The sequence below is a fragment of the Perna viridis genome, chromosome 3 (assembly GCF_037379345.1).
Source record: "Perna viridis isolate PV_CMFRI_1.1 ecotype Kerala chromosome 3, ASM3737934v1, whole genome shotgun sequence".
NCBI lineage: Eukaryota > Metazoa > Mollusca > Bivalvia > Mytilida > Mytilidae > Perna > Perna viridis.
In genome coordinates, this window is record NC_142447.1 from 12,253,317 (window position 1) to 12,280,598 (window position 27,282).

Here is a 27,282-nt window from a genome sequence, read left to right on the forward strand (position 1 = left end):
TAATGTCGCCCCAGAAGAAATCATGATTTATTTTGTTTACATCTTTATAAGGGTTCATGGCAAAATTTTCAGACTCTTTATTGGGATAAATTGTGACACTTGTTATGAATTAGTTTTCCATGTACTTAATTTAGTACATTCAATATGTATTTATAACTAGTATTCTAAAATAAGGGCAATGCAATTGACCCTTTGACCTTTGGCCCTTGTCCTATAAATTATGCAGAAATTATAATAGAAATAAATTATTTATCATATCACCTGAAATATTAATAAATATATTTCACATCATTTAGTTAATGTACAAAACTAATACATGTACCACTAAAATTATAATAATTACATGTGTAACTAAAAAAAAGTACTAAGACAGCTAGTTAATCAGTCTAATTTGGAACTAAACTGTGCACTTGGCACATTGACGACCAATAGGAAAATATTTTAGCTCAAATAGGATATTTTTTCAACCATTGGATAGACTAATAGTCGTTTTTCATATTTATGAAATGCAAGCCATTTAAGCAACTTTTTCAAAGGGACGTAATCCACCAACACCCAACAACCTGGTTGGTGGTCTTTTTTGGGAAAGGAAAAGGTACACAATTTTCTTGTAAACTTAAACTATTTCCACTTTGGTAAGTACCTGAATGATTTGAAATAAGTTATTTAAAAGTACAAAATGTATCCAAGTACTTACCAGGGCTCTAATAAATTGAATATTTGAATCTGAAATCTACTGCTGTCCATTGCTCCAATTGGACAGTAAACCAGTGTGTCGGATGACAAATTTGTAGAAAGTTACTCCCCTTTATTTAAAATCGTAAAAAACGAAGCCAAAGTTGGGAATATGAAAAAGGATTATTGGGAAACTTTCTCTTTATGAAACCAAGTACCTGTATGAGTTCCGCTACCAGCCCTTCTAAAGAAGCTGCTTGTAGATGGTTCTGTTTGTTCCACATTCTAGCATGACCCATGGCCATTAACTCAATGTAACTGTCCTCAGGAGAGTGAACTGGAAGGTGGCTTGACATTTCATTCTCTTCAAATGCTGAAATAAAAATATGACTGGAATTAGCAATAAACATGGAATTATGCCCATAAAACAGTCACACTAAAATATAGCATTACAATCGAGATTATGTTTGATCAAACCATAATGAGAGTTAACTGTAATGTCCTTCAGATAACAGCCTTGAGAGTAAATAACTGATTAAAAACTCAAAGAATTTGTATTGAATTAAGTACAAGCTTATCTAAGGATCATGCAAAAAAGAGAAGGAAAATGTGATAAGTCACTTTTTTTTAACATGTGAGGAACATGGCATCTTTCCCACTATGCACCACTATGGTTTGCAGTCAGGTTTCCCACATTATGGCCTGACAAACCCAGCATGTAGCATTCCAGGGGTATCCAATTCCAATTCCAATTCCCTGGGGTACCTGGGGCACAAAACCCAGTTGCTCTGTAGGTAGAGCTCCCTAGTCCCTGGACAGAGTTCTAACCACTATTCAGTTGCCTTCTACAATAAGCTAAGCACCTATTCTTTAGACACCCGGTCCTGCATGGGGCAAAAACAAAAACAAAAACAAAAAACAAAAAAACAACAAAACCTAGACAGATTAATTTGCTAAGCTCCATGTTGGAATGTCCCATAATATAAAGTACACAAATTTCTTGAATGAAATAACAAGTGACTGTGGCAATTGGAAAATTAATTTAATTATGCTAAAAAGGTTATCCAAATGTCTGTACTGACTTAAGTACCTCTCTGCCTAAGAATCAGGCAAAATGAGCATAAGGTGTGGCACATAAAGAGAAAAAATCCCAGAGAGTTTATAACATTACCCAGCAATTATTTTTTCCATAAATATTAATCGAAGTGTTTGTGAAGTTTGTTTTTTTTAAGATATTGAAAGGTAAAATTTAAATGCTCCATGGAAAAATGATGCTGAATTAATTTTGCATTTTTCCCCTATACAAGTAGTCAAAGAATATCTACTTCACAGATGCTTCCAGATAAATTTAAAAAGCTTTTTGGTTATTTTCTATACAAATTGATTATTTTTTAAGAAAAAAAAGACCAAATTTAGAAAAATTATGTGCCACCCATTGCCAGATTCTAACACAGAATGGTATGTAAAATTAAAATTCTGATGATTCTTTTTTCTGCGGGAGTGAAAGTACTGCTTTACAAATCTCAATTTAAGTGTGTTCTATGTCATTTTCAATCTTTAAATCTTAACTGACATAAAGTGAAGAATTTAATCTCTTTCTTAATACTTCAACTTTCCAATGCAACACAATTTAAAAAGAATAGGGAAAACAGTTAACAATGAAGCATCAGCACTTTAAGCCAGGATCAAATAGAGCTTTTGTACTTTTATGGTTATCACATGTTAATATCTGTAGATTAATAGATTGTGTCTGGCTGATTTAACGACATTTTAAGTGTATGAGAATGTACTATTATACAACAGTTGATTCTTTTTACTCTTATTTTTTATACTCTGTTTCCTTGTCAGTGCAAAATGAATTGTCATTCCATATGCAACATGGCAACTAAAGCTAAAGGGCAATAAGATTGCATGCAATATATACACCATAATCTGATGGCATGCATCAGTTATCAAGCTGATCACTTCCTTTCAGTTACGGAAGGGAAAAACTTACTGCTCTGAAAATATTGCTTTGTGTAAAAGGCTGAAGGCTGAATAATTTATTTGAAACGTTGCTATTTTTATATTAATATTACACGTAAGTAAGCTAGGTTCATATTTTTTATTATTTATGCTGGCTCTTAAAAAGATAATACTTTTTCTTCTCATTGTAATTTTCAACCTAACTTACAAATCATCTCTACCTTCCATTAACATCAAAAAGCTGCTCCTCTATCCAAAAAAATAACCAATACAATATACCAGTAATGACAGTTTATAACTTACGTTTTCTGTCAAACAAGTCAACTCTGCCACCAAGTTTATGTAGCAGCCCCATGTAGACCAGGATCCGAGCGGCATGGTACTTCACATACTTAGCATACTTGGTACTGTGGTTGGTGTAATACCATTCATCGGAAGGCAGCAGTAACTGCATGAGCATGTCCGATATGTCAACCTCGTTGAGTGCTTGATGGTTGTGTGGGTTCAGTGCTATGGAGGCAAGAGACTGCAGGAGAAGGCACAACAGGTGCTGAAAATGGAAACAAATTTATCAATGAAAGGAGAAGAAATTTTGCAGTTTCAAAATTGCTATTTGGAGTCATCACTTAAGGAGGTAGACTTAGGGTAGGGACATAACTCTTAAAAATCATTAGAACGTTTGCATTGAGCATTTCACATCAAAATTGTATAAGCATCTAATTAACTTAAATTGATTTTATTCTGCTTCAAATGAAAGCTTGAGAGGCTTTGGTGAAATTGAATATGATACAAACATATTACTGATTTCAAGAGTTATATCCTTTACCATAGGTCTACCTCCTTAATTTCAACGAGAAAGGTGGTTACTACTATGGACTGCATGCAATATACTGCTTCCAAAATTTGACTCAGTGGTTTATAGTAAACAAATTTAATGGTTTCACCAGCCTTAAATATCCAACAATAATGTAATAATAGAAATACAATCCAACACAATCAAATCTATCTCAACAACTACCACCTGTCCTAAAGACTATGAATAAATATCCTTTAATAGTCCTTTCTATGTAAAATTAAGCTATGTAAAGACCATATATGTGACCCCTATTTTGATCTCCCTTGGAAGAAGATGAGTTTGACTCTACGTGTATGTAAAATGTCAAGCCCTACAGTATAATTAGATGAGGAAAATGTAATTTAAATTAATATTTCACAATAAATAGATCAGCAGTGATATTGTCGGCTTATTTCAAAACTACCCCTTCCTCTCTTTACTGGGAAAATATGCACAATTTTTTTTAAATTTGTGTAATTTAGAAAAACGGTACAAAACCTTGATTTTGTAGTTAAAATTATTAACCATCTAGAAAAGCAGAGGACGCTTACCCTACCGGTGCACCTGGTCCATGCTCCCAGTTTTTAGTGGAGTCCGAGTTGCTCATTTACTTTTGTTACTTTGTATGTATGATTTTAGTTACTTTATTCTCTTTGTTGTGTATGACTGTAATCCATGTCTGGTCTTTGTCCCTGGATTACATTCTTTTGATTACCGCTATAACCTTGGTTCCCTTGATTACTCTTGCAGAGGATAACAAGAAAAACACAAGTCTTAAATAATTGCTTAATATAATTTCAAGCAGACAGATCATATATTCAGCACTAAAACTATCAATTAGGAAATAATATGTCTTATTTTGGATGATTTTTCAGCTATTTTTTGGACAATTTGGGGAACTTTTGGGGAAATAGCCTTATTTTGGAGGTTATCTATGGCACTGATCTGTATGTACATTTATTTCCATTATTTTGTCATGAACAGTTAATTTAAGGCTAAGCAAACCTCAAGAATATCTTATAATTCAGTTGATTTAAGATGATCCAACCTGAAAAACATTAGAGGATATCTTTGTTTGATGCTTATCTGATGGTTTCATATTTTTCTTAGATAGCCCCATATGATAATCATATAGTGCTCAATTCATATGATAATCATATGGCAATCATATGATAATCATATGATTTTCAACATATGATAGTCCATATGATTATCATAATGGATTGTCATATGTTAATTTTGGCTGAAAACATATGATAATCATATGTTTGTGAAAAACATAGTAAAAATCCTGCAATAATCATATGTAAACTGAAACATACATGTATGGTTATCATATGGTGCTCAATTCATATGATAATAATATGATGCCAACCATATGATTCTCATGTTAGGAACATGTGCCTGTGTAAATATCATAGGAAGGGAAATCATCTAATTAAAATAAGACCATCATCAGTGTTGACAGGTTTTGTTTATTCAGTTATTTTAAACAGGTTAAACTAAGTATTACACAGGTGCTATATATATTTGTATGTACAAATATACTTACAGGATCATGATTTGGGTCCAAAGCTTCAACCAAAGTTTTCAAATGACCATCAGCAACTATCCGCTGCTGAACTTGGTGACTATGGCTCATAATGGCTAAAATTCTGGCACTAAGAATTTGAAGACAATGATGTGTACAATGGCGTGCTCTAGTACTAGGTGTACATTTCTGACGTGTTCCAATAATTCTCTTATGCATTGTGATATTGTTATGTAGAACACTAAGAATCTGACTAGGGTCTGTTTGAGAGAGTATATGAAGTGGTAAACGTTCAACAGTTGACGATTTTTTATTTTCACTTCCATCATCAGATTTCTCTTGACTGTTCTCATTTGAACTCGAATTTGACTTTTTACAATGAGCAGATGAAATCCTATTAAAAGCACTATTAGAATGACAGCTAGGGTCCTCTGTGTTATTTACACCACTTTGACTCGATGAATGTTTCGGACTCTTCTGGACATCAAGACCGGATACATGAATATAATCAACCGTGGGAGAATACATGGCAGAAATTTCATAGTTCTTATTTACAATACAAATATCCATGATACGATTGATGATGCTGAGCGCCGTAAAATGTAAAGATTGTCCCCCTTTAAGAATTTCCAGCGATGTCTGGAGTAGTTTAGAAAGCTGTATGAAAACAACGTATTTCCCTTCAAGTGTATCTGCTTTCTGTAACTGGTCATAGCAGGTCTAAAAGAGAGAAAAAAACAAGTACTATTTTTAAAAAACAACAGCAGATGCAGTAGAATTTGTTCTTTTTAACTTATAATCTTCCACATTTCATTCAGGAAATAACACGGGGCACACAATTTCAATTTTCAATAGTTTTTTCAAACACCACTAACTTATCAGTATTAGGCCAATCAAGAAACAGAATTGCGATCAGGTGACTTGTGTTTCCATGGGAGAACATCTTTGAGGTCAAATAGTGAAAAGCCAAACTATACCGACTATGTCAGAAAAAATCTAATCTCAAATTGAAAAGAGCTGATGAGAATATCATATTGCAGTTATTTTTTTTACACAACGGTTACAAAACTTACAATTAAAATTCTCATATTTTCTGTTTGTATTCTTGTAATAAATAATACTTATACAGTCAGGTTACGATAAATTAATGTTAATTTAAAAGATACTGAGCATACATGTATATTTCGAATGTATGCTGTAATTTTTTTAAAAGGAAATCTAGTTTCAGTGATTGCAACCCTTATACAAAGATCAGAAAGATGTTTTCTTACGTACTATTTGCCGAAAAAAAAACTATGAAAATGTAATTGTCTGGGCAAATTCACTTATTTTTTGGAAGTCACAAACAAAAAAGACATTGAATATCACCATTCTCTAGGAGTAGATCCAGGATTTAGAGGGTGTGAATAGAATAAAAGTCAGTGCAAAGCGAGACAAGAAAATTTGGGTGGTAAGAATTTGTGTAAAATCAGTATTTCACACACAAAAAAAATTCAGACATTTGAGAATGCAGGTTAACCTAACTCCTACATTAGGGGGAGACTTCTACAAAATCAATGAAAACTTTAAAATCTTCCACATAGAAATGAAGGATTTGAGAGAGGTTTTCAACTGAAATTACTGTATTTTCTGTGAAAAAATATTTATTATTTATTATTTGAATTTTGACATAAAAAAATTTGCTTTAATGCAAAAATCTCCCCTCTGAGACAGTGTCAAAGGGCAGACTCTACCAAATGAACAGATCCAAAGATTAACAGGTGTACTTTTAGGGGGAGTACGCCGGGTCTGCCCTACTCTAATTTCCTGAATCCATGGAAAAGGATGGCATTTGATTCTGAAAGGGGCCTGACAAATTTTGTGGGGTCAAAATATTTAATGTTGAAATTTTGCAGGTCAGAAAATTTATTTTCAATCACATTGAAAAGGCGAGATTATTCATTTCCATTTCACTGTATAAAGTATCTGGAATATCTGTTTAATTTCGAAGAAGGTGTGGGCTAGAGTATTCATTTCCAAAATCGGTTGAAAAATAACAAATTTTCCATGTGCATATTTTGTTTATTGCACTTCGCGCGATGAACAATATGCACATGGAAAATTTATGTTATTTTTCAATAGACAAAATTTTTATCATAGCCAATTCTTATAAATTAATTTTAAAATATATTTTTATCTGTAAACATGAGAAAAGTAGCTCTGACTTTACTTGAATAAGGGCGTGTCAATATTTTTTATCCATTGAGATATAACAAAATTATCTTAACCAATCAGATTACAGTATTTATCTCAAATAAATTTATTAAAGAATAATTGTTAAATGTTAAAAAAATAGATCATTATTCAGTTAATTGTACTTCAATGATTTGGTCGTCTGTAACATGTAATTAAATCTGATTACAGATCTATAGTACATGTACTACCGTACGCTAACATTTTAATTTGTTGTTTCGGTTTTTAACTATCTGTGGAAGTGGAGGACCAAGAAATTTCGAAAAATAGGGCAGACTGGCTTAAGAGGCTGTCCGCTGAAGTGCTGTCCGGTGATTTTCTACATAATCAACCAAATGTTCGAGCATAAAGGAAGCATGCCTATTCTGTCCACATGGAATAGTACCTACGCGCTCTAATGAATTCTTACTCGGAATAGATCGCGATTCATTCGACAAGGAATTATAGCAAGCGTCCATCGAAAATGCATGCAAACATCTAAACTTAGATTTACTTAAAGGGTAATTGCATGGAGTACGGTATTAAAGAAATAACAATAAATAGGAGTAGCAAAGCTGACTTATTCTGAGACCACTGAAGGACAAGAAGTCTTCTTCATGAATATACCATGTATGTTAATACCATTCAATAATAGAACTTTAGGTTGTTTAGTACATTACTTTATATGAGCTTCTACAAACATGGCAAGATTGAATTATGTAAATATTCTATTCAATTTTCTACGTGACTCTTCTGTGCAAAATTGCATTGACATTTCTTTGAACGAGACATCACTCTTACTCACACTTGGTGATTTTTTACCATCAGCAATATTTGAAGTTAGACTGATAAATTGCATTTCCTTTGTCGAGGCATTCTATCGTTTTAGATTATTTCCATTGTGTCTTTTCTCTTCTCGGCTTGTTTTCTTAGAAACCATTCTTTGATACTTTTCTTTGAAGATAAGTAGCTTCATAAAAATCACAAGTGGATAGAATTTCAAGATTTGAACAATGGTCCGTGCCAGACGTCTATACAAACTTAAGACGGAAGATGCATGAAAGGGAAGATGCAGTGTTCTGGAAATTGTAGAAAGAAGCCAACTGATGACGGAAAACTTAATTTATTCCTACCAAAGAAAAGAGAAAGTTTCGTCAAAGTATTAACATTTCTGTTTTGTTTCTTTTACAAATACCATTTGGAGATGTGGTATGCTTGCCAATGAGACAGTTATCAACCAGAAACCAAGCAACGAACTATTAAACTTCTACAGATTACCACACGGTCTTCAATGATGGGCAAAGCCAATATCATAGAGCAAGCTCTAACAGGATTGCTGTCTTTCAATATGGTAATACGTTTAACGGTGAAATCAAGGGAACCGGGATTCAAACAGCAACAAAAAGGACGTAATTCAAGGATAATATTGCGTATAAAATGTTCTTTTATACTTAAAAAAAATCAAAGCTTTGTGGTTGAAAGGCATCGTAAGTGTACAAACAATATTTTCTAGTTGTCAACTGACTTTTGAACCAAATTAATGCTTAAAATTCCGTCATAAAACCTGTCATCCAACCCAATTTTCAGAACATTCGTGTATTATTTGCTACACCAGTGAAATTAATGGTATTCTTATGAAACTTTTATGATAAATTTTGAAAGGAAAAGTAATTCCCATAACAAAAATACGACTACTGAAAAATAAACCAGAAAAACATCATGTACATGTGCCAATAGGGTATGTAAGTCTCGTGTGACTCCGTGATATCTCGAGAATTGGTCCTAGTATACCATTCAAAATCATGGAGATTTGTCATTTAGAGAGCGTTGAGTTCAGGGTTAAAGGCAAAACATCTTTTTGTGTAAAAATACCGATAAAAAATGACAAAAAAAAATAACAAATATCTATTTCCACATCGGTAATTCCGGTAAAGAAAATGAACCTAGAACGAGACTTACATACCCTATGCAACCAGTCGAATGTTACCATAGTCCAGTTTGAAACTGAGATACAAGAAATAATTAAACGAAGTCATATTGTATGACCGAGTATTACCATTTCTTAGGGGCGGATTCAGGCGGGGGCGTGGCGGGCGTGTCCACTAAAATTTGCAAAGCATGGGTAAGTCAGGGGTCGATTTAGGCGGTTTTAGGTTGAAACTTTAATTTCTTGCAAATTTTACCACAAAAGATATCTACATTGCACCCACTCAAAAATTTAACCCACAAAAATTTCGGCTCGGTCCGCTCGGCAACATTTTTACTGTGCGCCCCCCCACCCCAATCCAAAATACTAGATCCACCCCTGGTTCTTGTCCAAAAAACAAAAAAAAACCTTGGTAATGTATCAACTTTTTCCCATTTACCAAGCGCTCTCGCCTTCGTATACCCACCATACCCCGTACTGGTCTGACAAGGTCGTATACAATTTCATATATAAATCAAGCCCGGTGTTAAAGCAACAAATACCTGGAGTACTTGATTCATCAGTTCGTTAATAGCTTTATCAATAGCTGGGCAATCTACATTATCTGTTAGAGTCAAAACAATCCGTATATAATTCGCCAACCCATCCAATATCGACGGTATGCAATCGTAGTTGGCAGCTATTTTCTTTAATCCATATAGACTCTGAGCTGCTTCGTCAAGCGTACTTTTATCTGAAATGGAGACAACGCGTGTTAGGTGCAATAAAAGTTTCCGATTAAAATGATATTCAGAAAACAAATAAAATGTCAATTTCATCAGATTTGTGTGATAAATTCTGCCATAGGAATTTTATCATAAGATATGGAATACAAACAAGATGGATACACGAGATCTGCATATAACAATACCTGTTATATCTAAAACCCGAACAACTTTTGCATTTAGTTAAATGAAATTCTAGTTTCAAAACATTAATTATCATATAGTACATGTACAACCCAAACGAACTATCAATGCCTAAAATAACAACGTTGTTTAGCTACACTTTTACCACAATTCCACTACTACCAAAAAGTTTTTATCGAATTAAAATCTCAATTTACTGACAATAACTGTCGACAGTTGTAAATTGTTCACATTTTGCAGATAATGCCTTTTGAAAATAAGTATTTTTATAAAAATAAAGTTAACTCTTGTCAAATCATCATATATCATGTTTCTTTCAATTTTTTATAGTGCTTTCACAGAATGGCACATCGTTATGCCAAGTCAAGAATGGACCTTTTTTCAAAATTTCGTAAAATATCGAAAGTAATGGAGAGTTACTGCTCTCCATACTGACAATTATCTTTTCCCTTTTACGACACCGGTAAAAGATCTCAGCGATGTGCTTCTATCTATAGTATTTATTTGATTTAAAACCCGCGTATTATTCAATTAGAACGTTTGTTTCAAATGAAATACAAATTTTTGCAAAATGCTTCGTCTACGAACAGTAAAAATAACATGAAAATTTGATGACAGTGATTTTTTAAGTGTTATATGTATGAAAATGGTATCATCCAAATCTTTGTATTAAAACACATTTAGAAGCTTTTCGAAGTAATAAGGATGTTTATCTCAATTTAAAAGCCTTTTTGTGATCGAAGTTTTGTATTTGAACATGTAATTTGATACAATTAGAAATAGTGCAAAAAAGGAAAAAATGAAGTTAAAAATATAATGTCAGCTATTTTTGACTAAAGTTAATTCGAGTTGACTCATCTCAAGGCCAAGAAATAAAATAATTATGTTTAAGGTTACATTAGATGAAAACAAAGGTAGGTAGGTAGGTAATTTTTTTTTTTTTTTTTTTTTTGGGGGGGGGGGTATTTTTAAGACACTTATGGGGGATTTCTTGAATTTATTGGTGCTCAAAAAAAATCAAAGACTGAAGTCTACGAAGTCGATAATTGTCAAATATTCTATGCCACTGATTTTGGCTTGCTTTCAACATCTGAAATGGCACGAAAGCGATATGCTCTAAAATCGTGTGACTTCCGCTAGAATCTTGGTACACTTAATATGATTTTTTCGTAACCGCGTTAACCGTAATGACCCGAATGTTTCTCAATCAAAACAACTGGTTACCGAGAGTGCGGGTAATGCTTTCATTCTACAAGTTTCTATCAAATGTATAGCGATTTTTGGTCGCTTATGATATTGACCAGGGAACCAGATAATGATCCACATTAAACAACTGGCAATGGCTTTATAGGTCATAAACATTACCTGTGTCTAAATCGGATACTGATTAATATTACATTAAGTTCAATGCTAACCGATCGTTTCATCTTTTAATGTAAACTTCTCGTCCTCATACAAGCAAAAAAAAAAACAAAAAAAAACAAAAAACAAAAAACAAAAAATAAAAAAAAACCCAAAAAACATGAAAAAGAACACACACACACACATAGAACACATATGTAGATATTTAAGAGGAACATTTTGATCTCGTATGAAGCTATATGGTTTTACGGCACCGATCAGCAGCATAAGGTGGTGTAGTAATATAGAATTATGCAAATCAAGTGCGAATTTACAGTACTGAACTTACGAGTTCAAGAAGTCGCTAACAATATTAGCGATTTAAAAAGATAGTTTAGCGGCACTTCCTAATTATAAAATACCAATTAAATATGCTAAAGTAGGTAGAAAAAATAAGGTAAGTAGGGTAACCTTCAACAGACATATTTTTTTCTTGGCCTAAGCACAAAATGGTAACGGATGTTACTTAAGTCATTTGCAATAAAAGATCTTCGTGGATTTGCATACATTTCCTTGTTTAAGTGCGTCTGACGTACAATTGAGACGGTTTGAGGATATTCTCTGACAAACAGCGAATTGAAGAGTTACTTAGCACAAGAAACGTGTGTCTATATTTTATGCAAGATGACAAATTCAATACCAGTTCATTTTTTCCAGTTCTAACATATTACTTTGAACATTTAATTGTATTTCTCCATCGAATGTTGTAATTGAAATGAATACTGTAATCTGGATTGAGACCAAAGACACGCGAGAAAACTCTAGACAAGTGATACTTAACATAACAAAGGCTTGAATTTCTATGCGAAAACGAAATTAAATTTTCGAATTAACATTATCAGCTTTGACCTGCTTGTGGTCCTCGTGTGTGAAAAAAATCAAGAATAAAACGAACATATAAACATACAAAGTTACTGAAAATGAGAAAAAAAATCTTTATATTCATTTTCTGGTCATCTTTGGAATATATCATTAGATTAGTATATTATGAAAAGTTTAAAACTGAATCTGAGTTTACATTTCAGTAAATCAAATGCTAAGCGTAAGCAGCACCCTGAATTCGTCATACGTGCGTCGGTCAACCCAAATGTTTCACCAAAATGTCATTTAATCGATACAAATATGCAGCATATACAATATCAGGCGACATCACCGTCTCCATGTCACGATTGTTTCTATATCGCGTTTGCCATCTGTCTTGATGCTATATTCCGATTTAGCCATTTTATGATACGGTGCCAATGAAGCGGTATAAATAGTAGAAAAATATTCAGAAGCTAATTTCATAGAGCAATGACATCCCATCAATCCCCAAATAGTTCATATTTGTCTATTTTTGTCCAAGGATATGACTCTAGTTCCGCTATTTCATATTCTGGTTGTCTGTATGAATGGGCTTGGAATGATATATTGTCTTAACAATTATTATTTTACATGTTTTGCAAGGAGTTACCAGGAAGTACCTAGAAAAATGTCTTGCATGTCTCCATGGAAATTTATGTGATTGTTAACGGGATTATCTTCTTCCTTTACAATTTTTATGTAATTGTTGTACAGATTTAATGGTGAATTACTTGCATAGAAAATATATCTTTTATCAAAGAATAATCACTTCAAAATAATTGAATTTTATGATTTCTTAAAGTTTGCTTCGTTAACTGACAGAAAGAATTTGAAACATGATTAAAAATCTGAAAATCATTTTGACTGTAGCTGCACATATTTCACACAGTCCATTCTCTACAGAAATACTCATTATAATATGATGTGCTTCAAAGCTCTTTAGACCACAACCATGGTAAAAAAAGTGACCAACATTTTGTGCAATGCAAGGCTGTGTCTATTAAAACTATGAAGAATCTAGTCCTATTGGAATCGAAATAAATCACAGAAACTCGGGATAAAACAATGCGACATAAATGGCCAGCGCGTAGTAAAACAATGATAAAATGGAGTTTCTGTGATTTATTTCTTAAGTCAACTATCATAAATTGCTATAAAGCGTGGACGAACCGTTATATGGTTCCAAGAGCATGCAGTTTATATCCATTATCAATAAAACTACTTAACCTACTAAAACTTAAACTACTACCCCACCCCCCACCCCCCCCCCCCAAAAAAAAAAGAGAGAAAAGAAAAGGAAAAAAATCAAACAAGACAAAAGAAAAAACCCCCAAAATTAAAATTATCTGCACTGTTTATTTATATAAAAGGCAAATGGCAGGTGCACATACAACTGCATCTCGTAGGTGTTTCTTATATAATTTGTTTAAATACAAAAATTTTTTGAAGTATGATAATTGCCAGAAAAGCCTAACAGTTTCACAAGTTTTGACCCTATCTGATAAGAATTGATGATCTAATCGGGGAAGGAAAAAAAACTAAGAAATGTAATTAGGCAAATATTCTAAACATTTTCGTGTAGAACCTCTTGAAAATTAGTTGCTACTGTTATTTCTAGTATTGCCCGAATTGTCCGAATTGCCAAAATAGTTGTTACGGCTATTTAGTTCAACACCGTTTACAGACACAATTATTTATGGAGGTACAGAAATAATTCAGGAAGTCCTGAAATCATATTGTGGATGTGCAGAAATTATTCAGGAGATCCTGAAATCGATTTGTGGAAGTCCGCAAATAATTAAGAGCTTTTAAATAATGACAATTTCGTAATTTTGACCAATTCAGCGCCTCATAATATTCTGACTGCATCTACCTGTAAATTTTACTTCTTTAACGAACGAAGCAACAATTTTTCCCGCCAAATATCCACCTACCTGTATGCTCTGATACATTGCTGTTCCTGTGTCTTGATCTGTCGCCACGGCGCAGGCTCATCTTCGGTCGTCTGGTTGAAGTTTTGTCATTACTGATGGATGGCTCAGTAGTCGTCTGCTGAAAGGGAGGAAAAGATCGATTTTTGTAAATAATGTCCGTAAGTTTGTTTAATATTTGATGAAAACTTGGAAATGATTTAGTTTTGATATTAGAAATCAAACGGCGATGTCAAACTTGGATTTGTTCTTTAGAAATGTGCCCATCGGCATATTTAGATCTATAAATGATGAAAAACATTTTAGGCCATTTGACATAATCAATTACAATCGAAACAAAGTAACAGTTCTAAGACGATTATTTCTTCGGATTAAATCTACAATCTCCCTTAGGATATGGAAAACCAGTTCTGCACTTTCAGAAGACCTACTTCTTCTGAATAAATGTTTCTAGCTCAAAGAGTCAACAAAAATATGGGAATCGTTCAACGTATATATAGAATGTGACCCATTTCGTATATCATTGTTCATTACTTAGTATTATGGCGTCGAAATTGTCGCCATCGTTTGCAATTGTAAATAAACAACACAAGGAAAATTCGCGGTACAAGTATTTGAATTGGCATTTTCTTGGAAGCCATCAATGAAAACGCGAGAAGTTACTAAACACAAATTTAACAGGATGGATATGATCACCCTGATCGTTAAAAATCATACAAATCAAACATGTGTACATGTACAGTTTTTTTCACATTTGATTTTCCAATTTTAAGTACAAAATGTCAGTAATCTTTTTTAAAGCATACACATGAAATATATAATACAGTTTTGTTCACTTTTGATTTAATACTGAAATATGTAATTAAAGACTTTTTAAAAGAAAACTAAGCGCCAAACAAGGGGAACATTTGCTTACAATGAAAGAGGAAACGACGGAAAAATCATTCTTATATCCTTTGCAATTAAATCAAGTCCACCATGTGATAAAAAAAGTTTTAATGATGAAACATTCGAACGATTTTTGTTGACCAAGCTAGCTTCGTTTAAAACCGTGAATAAATATTGAAATATTAATTCAATTGTTATTATCCTCTTTTAAAGTACTTTCTATCCTGAAAATGAATTTTACATTTATAGCCAAAGGTTATGGTGAATCTAAAATGTGAAAACAGTATATAGTAAGGTAATAGATTTTCATAACCGAATACAATGAAATGAAGAAAGATACTCGTCAGGTCCTTCTCTCATATGATAACCATATAGAATGATACCTTCTCTTATAAACACAAAAGAAGTAAAACAAAAACAGAAAAAAAGAATACCGAAGTAAAAATAAAAACAACATCATCAGAACAAACAAACAAATAATCAAAGAGCACAAAAGAAACAAACAATGATATTTTAAAAATGATAGAAATCAATATAAAGTTTACAATCTAAAGACCTCACTAAATGTGTATATATTCTTTTTGGTCCTTCCAAACGAAGTCGTGTATTTTACTAATGTTTAAGTTGGTATAGTTAAATCAATTGTACGTCTAACTGTTGTATGTAAGCGGGCAAACAAAATAATAATAAATAAAATTATCAATACATTGCAATAAGGAGAGGACTTTGATGACTTCACAAATTATTCAAGACAAAAATCACAATTCGTAAACATGCATGTAAATACAGTCAATTTTCTACTGAGAAAATGATAACATTGAAGGAATCACTACTATTAATAAGTAGATCGTATTCAAGTTAATTGGCGTCCGTCTGTCTGTAGACTATTGATTTCAATTATGCGCTTCATTACTAGATTATTTGCAACAAAAAGTAGCAAACTCAGCCATCACACATTCACGTGTCCTTCACGTTAAATTCACGTGACGTCGTCAAGTCTAAATAAAATATCTCTAGTTATCCAGGTATTTAAAACATTTTTTTTTCAAATATGACATAAAAAGACAAGGTAAATTAATTCATCAATACTACATATAATGGCAGTTTCATATAATTGCTCACATATTGAAAATGTAAGCTGAAACCATATTGTATTTCAATACACCAAGAACATTAAGGACACATGCATTTAATAAACGTGAATAAATTATATATAACTTGGTTGGCGTCTGATACTCAGTTCCATAACTCATTTTGAGCAGTAGCTGCTCAACAGCAAACATGTCAATAGCCAAAAGTCAAAATCGGTAAAAAGAAAGAATCTAAAATAGACTTGGACATGCCATTCTCCCCCACCCCACACACACAAAAAAACCAAAAAACAAAAAACAAAAAACACAAAAAACAAGCAAACACAAATAATCGATATACTGTACAATATACAATATCCATAGTTGATTCGGTTGATTTAAAATATAAATGGCAAAGATCAGTCATTTTACTTTTAAAACAGTAATCAAGGGAACCAAGGTTCTAGCAGTAATCACAAGAATGTAATCTAAGGACAAAGACCAGACATTAAAAAAAAAAACAGACATACACAACAAAGAACATAAAAGTAACTAAAATAATACATACTACGTAACAAAAGCAAATGAGCAACTCGGATTCCACTAAAAACTGGGAGCATAGACCAGGTGCATACTCAAAACAGAATGTAAATCTGGCTATACAATAAATATAACTTTCTGTGATGTAAGAAATCTAGCATGCTTAGGTTGAGAAGAAAGTGCTTATCTCATTTGCAGATCCAGAGAGGGGGTTTAAAAAAGAGGGGGGGGGGTGGTGGTGGTGTTCCAGACTATTATTGGTCAATCTGATACTATTTGAAAGTGACAATACAATTTTAGGCCATTTGAGTTTAAATTGATGATCTTATTCTTGTAGTACCATTTAACCATGTTCATCATCTTATCTATGAAGAAATAAGCACGATGCTAAGTTCAATGATAAAAATATTTAGTTTAACAAACATACCTGAAACTTGTTGATAATACCCTACCACAGAAACCTCATTAAATAGATCCCAAAACAATAAATCAGTCGGTATCTAAAACCAAGCTGAGGTTCTCCCACAACAAGTAACAAGTTGTAAGCATGTTCAGCATCACAAGAATAGATTTTCTAACTTAAGTTTTTTGCCAATTTCATACAATATCAATTAGTGACATTTTCGATTGTAGGTAATCAATCAAAACAGATATTAGCTTTGTTTTCTCTGTTTTTATTTCTGTTTCAAACATCGTACCAGCTACAAAGAGAAGCAGGAAGACGGTATGTTTATATTTTGAAGTATTCACATTCTCCTTGTTTATGTAAATTAAAATAAACACATATATATGATAAAACATTCGAACTATAAATGAATAGAGTCTATCTACAGAGAATATATAATGGAACACATTCAATAAGTCTTTTATCATATCTTTATTTCTCATACATAAAAAGAAGAAAGAACAAACACCCAATCTTACGTATTGTTGATTAGACTTCTTTGTCTAACGGATGAAAAAAGAATTATGTATTTCACGCCAACAGTTGGGCGTTAGCAACAAGAATACTACAGAAATATTTCCTCTTTGAGTACTAAACATGCACTTGAACTTTTGCGTTTTAATACGATATTGGCCTACCTTAAATAAACATTAATAATTCTCCATTTTAGCGATAACAAGTCCAGATCATTAACAAATTGTTACCATGCATAGTATCACTAACTAATCACAGTTATATTGTAAAATATCATATAATAACAATTTTTGATTGCATATTATCAATCAATGATTAGAGTATTGATTATACAGACAGTAGCTATTATAAATATATTTTTAAGTATCCTCTGAAGATAATGGACAACAGGAAATATCGAAACAAATTCAAGATTCCATTTGTTTTCTTTAGTTGAACAATTATGTGATAGGTACAAAATTCAATGTTTATAATCAAGACAATATTATGCCTTTAATATATAGAAAAAGTAGCATACCCAAGGAATAGATGAATAATGTTGAAAATGTAACTGGAAGTTGAGATTTCTTATATTGAATCTTGACTTGTCACGACTGTGTAATTAGCTTAAACGCTTAGGACAACACGATATCAAATTCGTGTATAGACGAAAAAGATATGTCTGGTTACAGGTATAAGATAAAAAAAAATATTATGACATTTTCAATTAAATGTGAACAATCTCATTACAACCTTACAGGTTAAATTAAGTAGTTTCACTAATAGTACTAAATTACTGGGAAACTGTCCATAAGGAAATGGCCGCCGTGGTAAAATAGATACTATAGTAAAAAAAAAAACAAGACTGACCCGTATAGCCTTTATATCAGTATATCCTCGCACGTATGTTCAGTACCAGTCTTTGTAAAAATCAGACAGAAGGTGAATTGTGCATTTCAAAAACCTCGTAAATTCACCTTTATTTCTAATTCAGACCACCAGTCCACGTTTGTCATTCGGATGTTGCAGTTTTTAAAAAATGTTATAAATTGTGTTAGCACTTTGTAAGAGTTATCGTTCTTGATTTGGTGAACGATGAATATATTTTTATCTCAAACATACAGATCTGAAAAAAGAAAGGGCTAGCAAATATACGTAGACTGCAACAGCATCGTTTGTTCGGTGGGTTTTTCTTCAACATGAATCACCTCTATCGTAGACAGTGCCTGAATTTTATATGGACTTGTACTTAACACATTGTAAGAACTCATAGCATCGGATAAAACATTTATACACCAAGAGATAACATGTATAGTAGAATTTGTCTTATATGAGGCATTATGACCATATTCCACAAGTTTAACACGAAAATAAATCTTAGCCACTCTATTGGTCTAGACAGGGCCAATTGCCTTTCTTGCACATTTCAAAATTTAGTCTCGGATTTTTCTTGGCTATATATTTTAGTTGTTTTAAATATCGGACATTTTACTTCCATTGTTTTCGCGAAAAAGGGTAGAGAATGGAGATATGACGTATTTGTTGTTCATTATTTAGATTCGAACTACAAATACAGTCATTAGTCAGTACGTTCCCGGAGCACGCGATGCTAAAACAAGGCAAAGAGGCCTTGTAATTGTTTCTAGTTAATTTCTAGGTTTGACGTCAATTTCAAAATTATATTAACCGACTTGTATGTAATATGTCTAACAAGGTTCACTCTGTTAGACATTAAAATAAGATTAGTTTCTTCTATAAGATCTGCTTGGTGGTCTAATTCTTCTAAAGGCCTCTTTTTACCGATTCAGCAAATTAAGCATTAAAGCAAGATAAGTATTTACGAGTGCCTAAATGAAGTGGTGATCATTAATTGATCAACGATCAATTTACCGCATGGCGGGTTATATTGGCGGGTGAAAATATTTTCCATTTTGAGGCAAAATTGAGGTTTTCGAATACTATTCTAATTTTGGCGGATGATAATTCGTGCACTTAATTAAGAAGCCCAGAGTAAATATTTTACTGAATTTATTTTGGCATTTGTAGAACGACCGCTGAATTACGCCAAAATTAGCTTCCCGCAAAAGTTACCGACTAAAAGGTATTTCAAAGTCTAAATTTATTGAATAATCATGTTCATTTTTGTTTCAAACCAACTATTTCTGTACATTGCCTTCCCCTATTAAGTTACACGGTTAATTTCTCAATAAATGATTTGTGCGTTGTGCCTAAGGGGTCGAGCTAAGGTAAGGGCCACAACTTAACAAATCATCGGAACGTTTGTATATTGCTTTTTACACCAATCTCATGTAGCTTGGATTGATTTCATTCTGTTTCAAATGAAAGCATGAAAGGCTTTGGTGAAATTGAATATGATACAAACATATCACTGATTTCCAAGAGTTATGTCTCTTACCTTAGCTCTACCTCCTTATTCGAGTAAGGGTTAAAATAGAACTAAGCACTACGATGGAAACAATCTAAGAAGACCGTTTCAAAATTAAACTTTTAATTATTAAAAGGTCATAGTCCAACACAGTCCCAATAAAAGAAGGCTTGTCCAGGAATAACGGACAACAGACCTTTGATACCAACTGAAAGCTTGAAATTCCTTTGCTGTCAAACGCAATAAGCATTGGAAGACGAACTTCCTCTAATCTATAATGGTAATATTTATTTTCCTTTCAACATCTAAAACAGGACTCATATATCCTAAGGGCGATAGTTTCTGTGCAACATTTAAAAAAAATATCATTGTTTGGAATAATGGATCAACAACAGACGTTATGTTTTTTTTTAATAATTATACTAAAATTTCCATCATTAACAAAAAAAAAAAAAAAAAAAAAAATAATAAAAAACCTACACGTTGCTTTGAAGAATGCATAACATTACATATATTTAATACTACTCTCTGTATTCCCAATATCCTGGAATTATGCAAGTTACATATTTTTGAATGAAGTGCTGCGGAAAGGCCGATGGAAAATAATTACATTAAGATTTGTCCCCATTTTTATTGGAAATGAGAAACAACAAAAATATATTCATGTCATATTTTTGTTGTTTTGCACGTAAAATCGTTCTGATCGTTTTAGATAATCAAAGAGAGGGCAATCAAAAAGGAAGTCAAGATCCGAGCGGTAATCTTAACAGTACATTCCAAGTATAAGGCCTAGAGAGGTTAAATAGACACACACACAACAAAGAACATGAAATAACCAGAGCACCACGTACAAAGAAACAAAAATAAATGAGCATCGCGTACTCCACTAAACTGGGAGTATCTAAATATGTTGTTCATGCTGAATACGAACAGACGTTTGAACAGACAGACGGGCATGATATATAACAATTGTTTTTTTTTTTTAAGTTTTCGAGTTATTCGTTTACTTTTGTTACTTTGTATGTATAATTTTGGTTATTTTATGTTCTTTGTTGTGTGCACACGTGTGTCTGTTTTTCAAGTCTGGTCTTTGTCGATGGGTTACTTCCTTTTGGTTGGTTCCCCTATCGGAACTCCTAAACCTTTCTCGTTATACGAAAGAAAAACCCCGTAAGCAATAGATGAATCTGTCCGGAATATATGACCGATCCTATTCTAAAATTATAGTTGAATTGGTTATTTTTTTTACTGTTACTTTTTTTCTTAGCACATTGCTTTGCGCCAAAATTCTTGAAAGAATTGTTGTTCTTCATTTCTAGTGATATCTACCTAATTTATTTGGCGCCACCTGGTGTATAGAACTACTTTGATTTGCTTATGACTACAATTCCGGCAAATTTTTCAAGAAGAAATTCTTCTTTCTGCATCTGAGGTGATTTTTTAGTGTAGCGGAATGACCGAGAAGTTCCGATGGATTGGTTCCCTTGATTACTCCTTTAAATATTTACATCATTGATAGATGGTTTTATCAATAGAGTAAGACTGTAGTTAAACTTAATTTAAAACTTGATCATATATTCAAAGGACACAACTTTAAATTACAAAAGAGAGACAATAATATCATATAGCCTTTGATGACTTGCTAAAACAGATCCAATGTTTGATATGAAATATATGACAACAGACAGACAATATAGAATTTCTTCTCAATTTAACTCGGTTTCTGACAGATGGTTGATCTAAGTGTATTTTGACTTTGATGTGAAATATTAATGAATATTCGAGCACTAAATTATCACTCAACAGGCCCTGGTGTGCTCTCAAAAACTAGGGTCATATTTGTACCACAGTTAATACATGTATATTGACTTTTTTAATGTCTGTCGACCAACATGTCAATTGTGCTTACTACACAATTAAATACATTACAGAACTGACACAACAAGCCGTCGCTTACAATTAAAAACTTTAAATCACAATTTTTTTCTGTTAAAAATGTTATTTTGTGGAATTTGAGATGAATGAAAAAGAAACTACATTTTGTATATGTTCCGTTTGTTCAGTTCGTTTCTGATGTATTTTAGTCAAATTAATAAGTTTCAGTTCCGCCTCAAAGTATCAAGAGTGCTCAAACACATATTTGAGTACTAGTATTAGCAAGGGTACTTTTTCAAATGATAACGAATGACCTCTACAGCGAGTTTGTGATCTCTTGTATAAACCAGAATCGCAACACCTTGCATGGCAGTCACACAAGGAAAAGACCAAAAGAATGTGAATTAGTAGTAGCCAAAACTTATGAAAATAAACACAATGAACCGAATTGTTTTCTCTATTATTGACTGAATTCTTTATATAATGTCATTTCCAGGATGCTTGACACAGTGTCTTGTCATGGCCAATCGATTTATAAAAAATATAGTCAGTTATTAAAATAAATGCACCAATATTTCATAGCTAGCACAAAACGATGCATTAGTTTTTAATATCAACACTGTCAACACTTTAATTGAAAAAGTATACGACTCATTAATTATCCACACTATTCTTTATTTCTACATCGCCATTGTTGTAAGTACTGTTTAGATGACTGCGTTTTAAGTATTAATTATTTTCATTTTCGGCTAGAGTAAAGTAATTTGGGCACGATTATCTGTGATACATTTGAGTTCACCTGGCCCAGATGGCCAGCTGAGCTATTGCAGTCATTTGGCGTTCCTCGTCTTCGTCGATAACTTTTTTTCAGAACTCTTCTCCTCTGACACTACTTGACGTATTTGAACCAAACCTGGTATGAATGTTTCTAAGGGTGTTTTGCATGAAACTGTTGTGGGGATTTTTGATCCATTTAAAAACATGGTCGCTGTTTCTAAAAATAGAACATAGGCATCAGAGACAGACGTTTTTCGCATATATCTCAAAAACCGTTGGGTTAAGCCAAATTCTGACCTAGTTACAAGTGTTCAGCATGATGAGACCTATCTGTGGTCAAATGTTTGTGTCAATCTGTTGCGCCGTGTTGGAGTTATTGCCTCTTATCAACGTTTTTTCGCTATTTTTAATGTTGTTTTCTTTAAAACTCTTCTCCTTTGAAACTACTGGACTAATTAGAACCACACTTGGTATGCTTTTTACGATATTGTGCATAGAATTGATGCGGGTATTTTTTATCCGTCGAAAAATATAGCAAACGTTACCAATAGTAGAACATAGGGTCAGTCAAATGTATTTCCTATATATCTCAAAAGCCGACAGGTTTAGCCAAATTCTGAAATGGAGTGAAAGTGTTCAGCATGATGAGATCTATCTGTGGTCAAATTTTTGGCGTTAATATGTTAAGTCATGTTGGAGTTTTTCCACATTTTCGGTATTTATAATGATATTACTTCTAAAAAAATTTCTGATCAGAAACTTCTGGACAGAATTTGATAAAATTGATATGATTGTTCATTTGGTATGAGCGTTAGAAATTTTTATTCAAGAAAAAATATGGCTGTTTTTACAAAATTAAAATGTTGCTTATAGAGCAAGGTGAGCGATTCAGGCTCTATAGAGCCTTTAATTTTAAATTCAATGCATTTTGTAGCCAAAGCATATTTTAAGTGCAGACAAGTCAATCAAAAAGCATATTCTAAAAACTGAATAATGGTAAAACACTCATATCTTCCGACTTTTTGCTTGAATAGGAAAGGTCTTTTTGCGATGTTGAATTATGCGCTTTTTAATAAAGCCATAGAGAATAAAAAATGGAGCGCATGAAGCCCAAAACTTCAATTTTGTTTGATATTGCATTGATGAAAAGACTCAGATAATGAAACAGGGAAGCATCTTGTTTTATATTTGTGATCGATCTTGATTGGAAGTACTGTTAGCTGATTTCGGTATCTTTTCATCCAAGTTTCGAGTTCTTGCACTAAGTAGTCAAGAATTGATATAGAGTCTACCGACGCAAAAGCAGCGCTAAACAGCATTCCTGAGCATAATATCCATCATGTTTAAGGAGTAGCATTTAACCTCTATTTCTGTTACCATGTCAGAAACAGTGTAAATGTTACTTTATCATCGAGCAGCAAGCAGTATATTGCATGCCATATCGCTCTCTATATTGATATATGATTGAGATTATTGAGAACGATCACATATTTTACAATAAAAATGTTATAACTTGCCAGGGAATGTATCGTTCTTGCACAATTAAGCTGTAATTTCTTCAGAGTTTTTAATCAACTTTGACTGGTACAAGCTCTGTGTTAAATTTGCCAAAAAATGTAAGGTTTAAGTATATATTATATTTTTTCGTTATTATATTTTGACAAAATTTTGATGACAGTGTAATGTATTTGAAAGAAGTCACAGGCAGTGAACATGCTTGAAATTCGGTAAGCATTTGCAATTTAGGTAAAATGACGGTTTGCTTAATGAAAAAGATAAGAGATTTACGTCAACATGAACTAATGTACCGAAGAGGCTGTTTTAAACGGTTTTATGATAATTTTGCTTTATTGAATAGTTTAGCTATTAAACACGTAAAACGATACTGACGCCTATCGTACTTTGTTGAAAGTGTAAAAAACAACGAAACAACGGGCTTATGACTCGTGGCAAAACTACTAACACGATTCATCGATAGAAAAATTAATTTCAAGAATCAAGGTAGTAAAATGCCATGTATTCTTGTACTAGACAATTAATCTTTTCTCCCCAGTGTGAATCACTACAAAACGTATTGATATAAGCCAAAGTAATTCTAGCAAGGCAATGTGAGTGCAAAACAAATAATGAAATTAAAAATGATAGCTGTATGTATCAAAGACATATTTTCACGTTTTAAGACAATCCCAGTTACCTTATGGTGCACAACCTGTGAAAGAAAACGACCTCCATAAGGGTAGGTCTGAGCTTAATTGATTTGTATTGTAAACAAAGTAACGAGAAACTAATTTAACATTATGTTTATTTTTTAACTGGAAGATAATTCAATACGAGATATTATAATACTACAATGTGGCGATAGATCTGATGGAAACAAAATAAAATACGAAAATAATCAATAAAATAATATTGCAAGTTTCGATATGCTGTCCACGTGTTTCCAGGAGTAACCTCTCATCTGCAGCATTAGAAAAAAAAAAACAAAAACAAAACAAAAAATAATAAAAAAAAAACAACAAAACATAAACAAAAACAGAAACAAACAAAAAAAAAACAAACAAAAAAAAACATTGCATACAAGAAGTACTCAAAACCAATATTATCAAAATAGAAAGCCTAATTCATCACTTAGACGTTTTACAATGTACAGTACAAGGAATGACGCCTCAATGTTTATTTTTGTTGTGTTTAAAAATACAGCAGAAGAACGGGTATAAGTAATAACCCTCTTAGAAATGATAAAAAAAAATTAAACCACCTGATGTTTTTTTAGTGACTAAAAGTCCTTTTTAGAAGTTTTTATATAAATAATTTCAATCAGTTCTTCAGCATGTACATTTAGCCTTGCGATACTGAAGTTAACACTTATTTAAACATTATAAACACCAGTCACATTGTGTATTTTTATTTGTTTTCATCTAATGTTAAAAAAAATATCAGACCCTGTTGTTCCAAAATGACTGATGAAATTCAACATCGAAAGTAAAAGTGTTTTAATTGAAGCATAATCAACAATTATGACAGGAATGTGTGTTATTTATAGTATCGAACCATTTGTAAATAGTAAAGTTAACAAAAAAACCTAGATGATCATCGATAGAAATCACAATTGTGCTCATTTACCGATTTAAAAATAAAAAAAAACAATAACTAACATGAAGGTGTTAATGATTTGCAAAGAGTAAAATGGCATTAATTAGTCGTTTCTGCGAAATATCAGCAAAATATAGCTTACCTTTTGATTCTGTCCTTGTCTATGGTGTGACAGAGAAACATTGTATCGATTAGCTACTAGCAACAGATGTGTGATGAGAAACTAAAATCTAATTAACAATTTATTTACTAGTAGTATTAATTGGGTTTTACGTAATTTCTTCACAATTATAAGAGGTCATCGATTTTTCATTATTGAACTTGACAATATATGATCACGGGGACATTCTGGACTATTATGATATTTGTGGTATTGGAATTCAAAGTGACTAGAAAAAAATGAGTAGGACGAATTCTCGAGAAGGGAGGTAAAACAAAGTAGAATTTGGGAGCCAAATCAAGGGCGAATTGTTGAGGGGGCATTTTCGAATTTTATCAATGAAAATGGATAAAATGAGTGATGGGTCTTTCTGTTTTTGTGTTTATAAGATGAAAGTTGGTCATTGTCGTATAATATTAACTTACCATTCGAAATCATTAAAACAAAACAAAACAAAGAAAAAAAATAATAGAAAGAGTATTCAAGGGAACTAATGTTACAGCGGTAATCAAAAGAATGTAATCCAGGGACAAAGACCAGACATGGAAAACAGGCACACACAGCAAAGAACATGACATTAATTTAAAAGAATTGTTTTTTATTGTTGACCAAGTAATGCTCGCATAACCAGCTTTGGGGTAGTTTACGCTTGTTTACTAACTGCTTCGCGGTTCATGAAGCGAAAACTACACCAATGTTGGTTATTTCGCATAAATTAGAATTATAAATGGAAAACAGAAATGGATAATAATAATAATAATAATGACAATAGTAACAGTAATTATTATTAAATAATATAATTTCACTTCAGTGTTTATTTCTCATCTAGACAAGAGAGGCTTCAGTTGCTACTGTGACGTCTTTATCGTCGATCGGTCAGCAGTTTTTACGGAATGCGAGCCATTTTAGCAAGTTTCGTTTGAAGGGGGCATAACCCATTATCACACGACAACCTAGTTGGCGGTCTCATTTGGGAAAGGAAAAACAGTAGGCATTTTTCTTTGAAACTTCAACTATTTCTACTTCGGTGAGAGGCCGATGGTATGAAATAAATTATCAGTAAGTATCCAAGTAATAACTGTAGCTCCAATAAGTCAAATATTTGAATTTGTAGTCTACTGTTGTCCGTTGCTCCAATCGGATAACAAAGCAGTCTGCCGAGTTGGGGAGTTGCTCGTTCCCGTTGCTCAAAATTAAAAAAAAGTCAAAGTCGGGAATATGAAAAATGTCTACTCAAATAATGCCAAACTCAATTTTCTAACTAATGGATAATAAATTAAGTTAAAAGAATTGTTTTTTTTTAAATTTTTGACCAAGTAATGCTCGCATAACCAGCTTTGTGGTAGTTTACTCTTGTTTACTAACCGC

The 27,282-nt window shown here is 32.5% G+C and overlaps 1 protein-coding gene across 5 annotated transcripts in view; it reads right to left on the reverse strand.

Annotated features, from left to right (window-relative positions):
- Positions 1–27,282, reverse strand: part of LOC148621035 (1-phosphatidylinositol 4,5-bisphosphate phosphodiesterase epsilon-1-like) — a 236,868-nt gene that overhangs the window by 65,107 nt on the left and 144,479 nt on the right. For 2 of the 5 annotated variants that reach the window (XM_088575034.1, XM_088575035.1), the window contains 5 exons: positions 14,231–14,348; positions 9,687–9,877; positions 5,028–5,726; positions 2,944–3,190; positions 894–1,048 (listed from right to left, as the gene is read on the reverse strand). In XM_088575034.1, the coding sequence (XP_088431160.1) occupies positions 894–1,048; positions 2,944–3,190; positions 5,028–5,726; positions 9,687–9,877; positions 14,231–14,348 (1,410 nt within the window). Of the gene's footprint in view, positions 1–893; positions 1,049–2,943; positions 3,191–5,027; positions 5,727–9,686; positions 9,878–14,230; positions 14,349–17,152; positions 17,289–17,808; positions 17,889–25,896; positions 25,973–27,282 lie in introns of those variants that run through there. The other 3 variants (XM_088575036.1, XM_088575038.1, XM_088575037.1) reach the window with 3 other exon arrangements.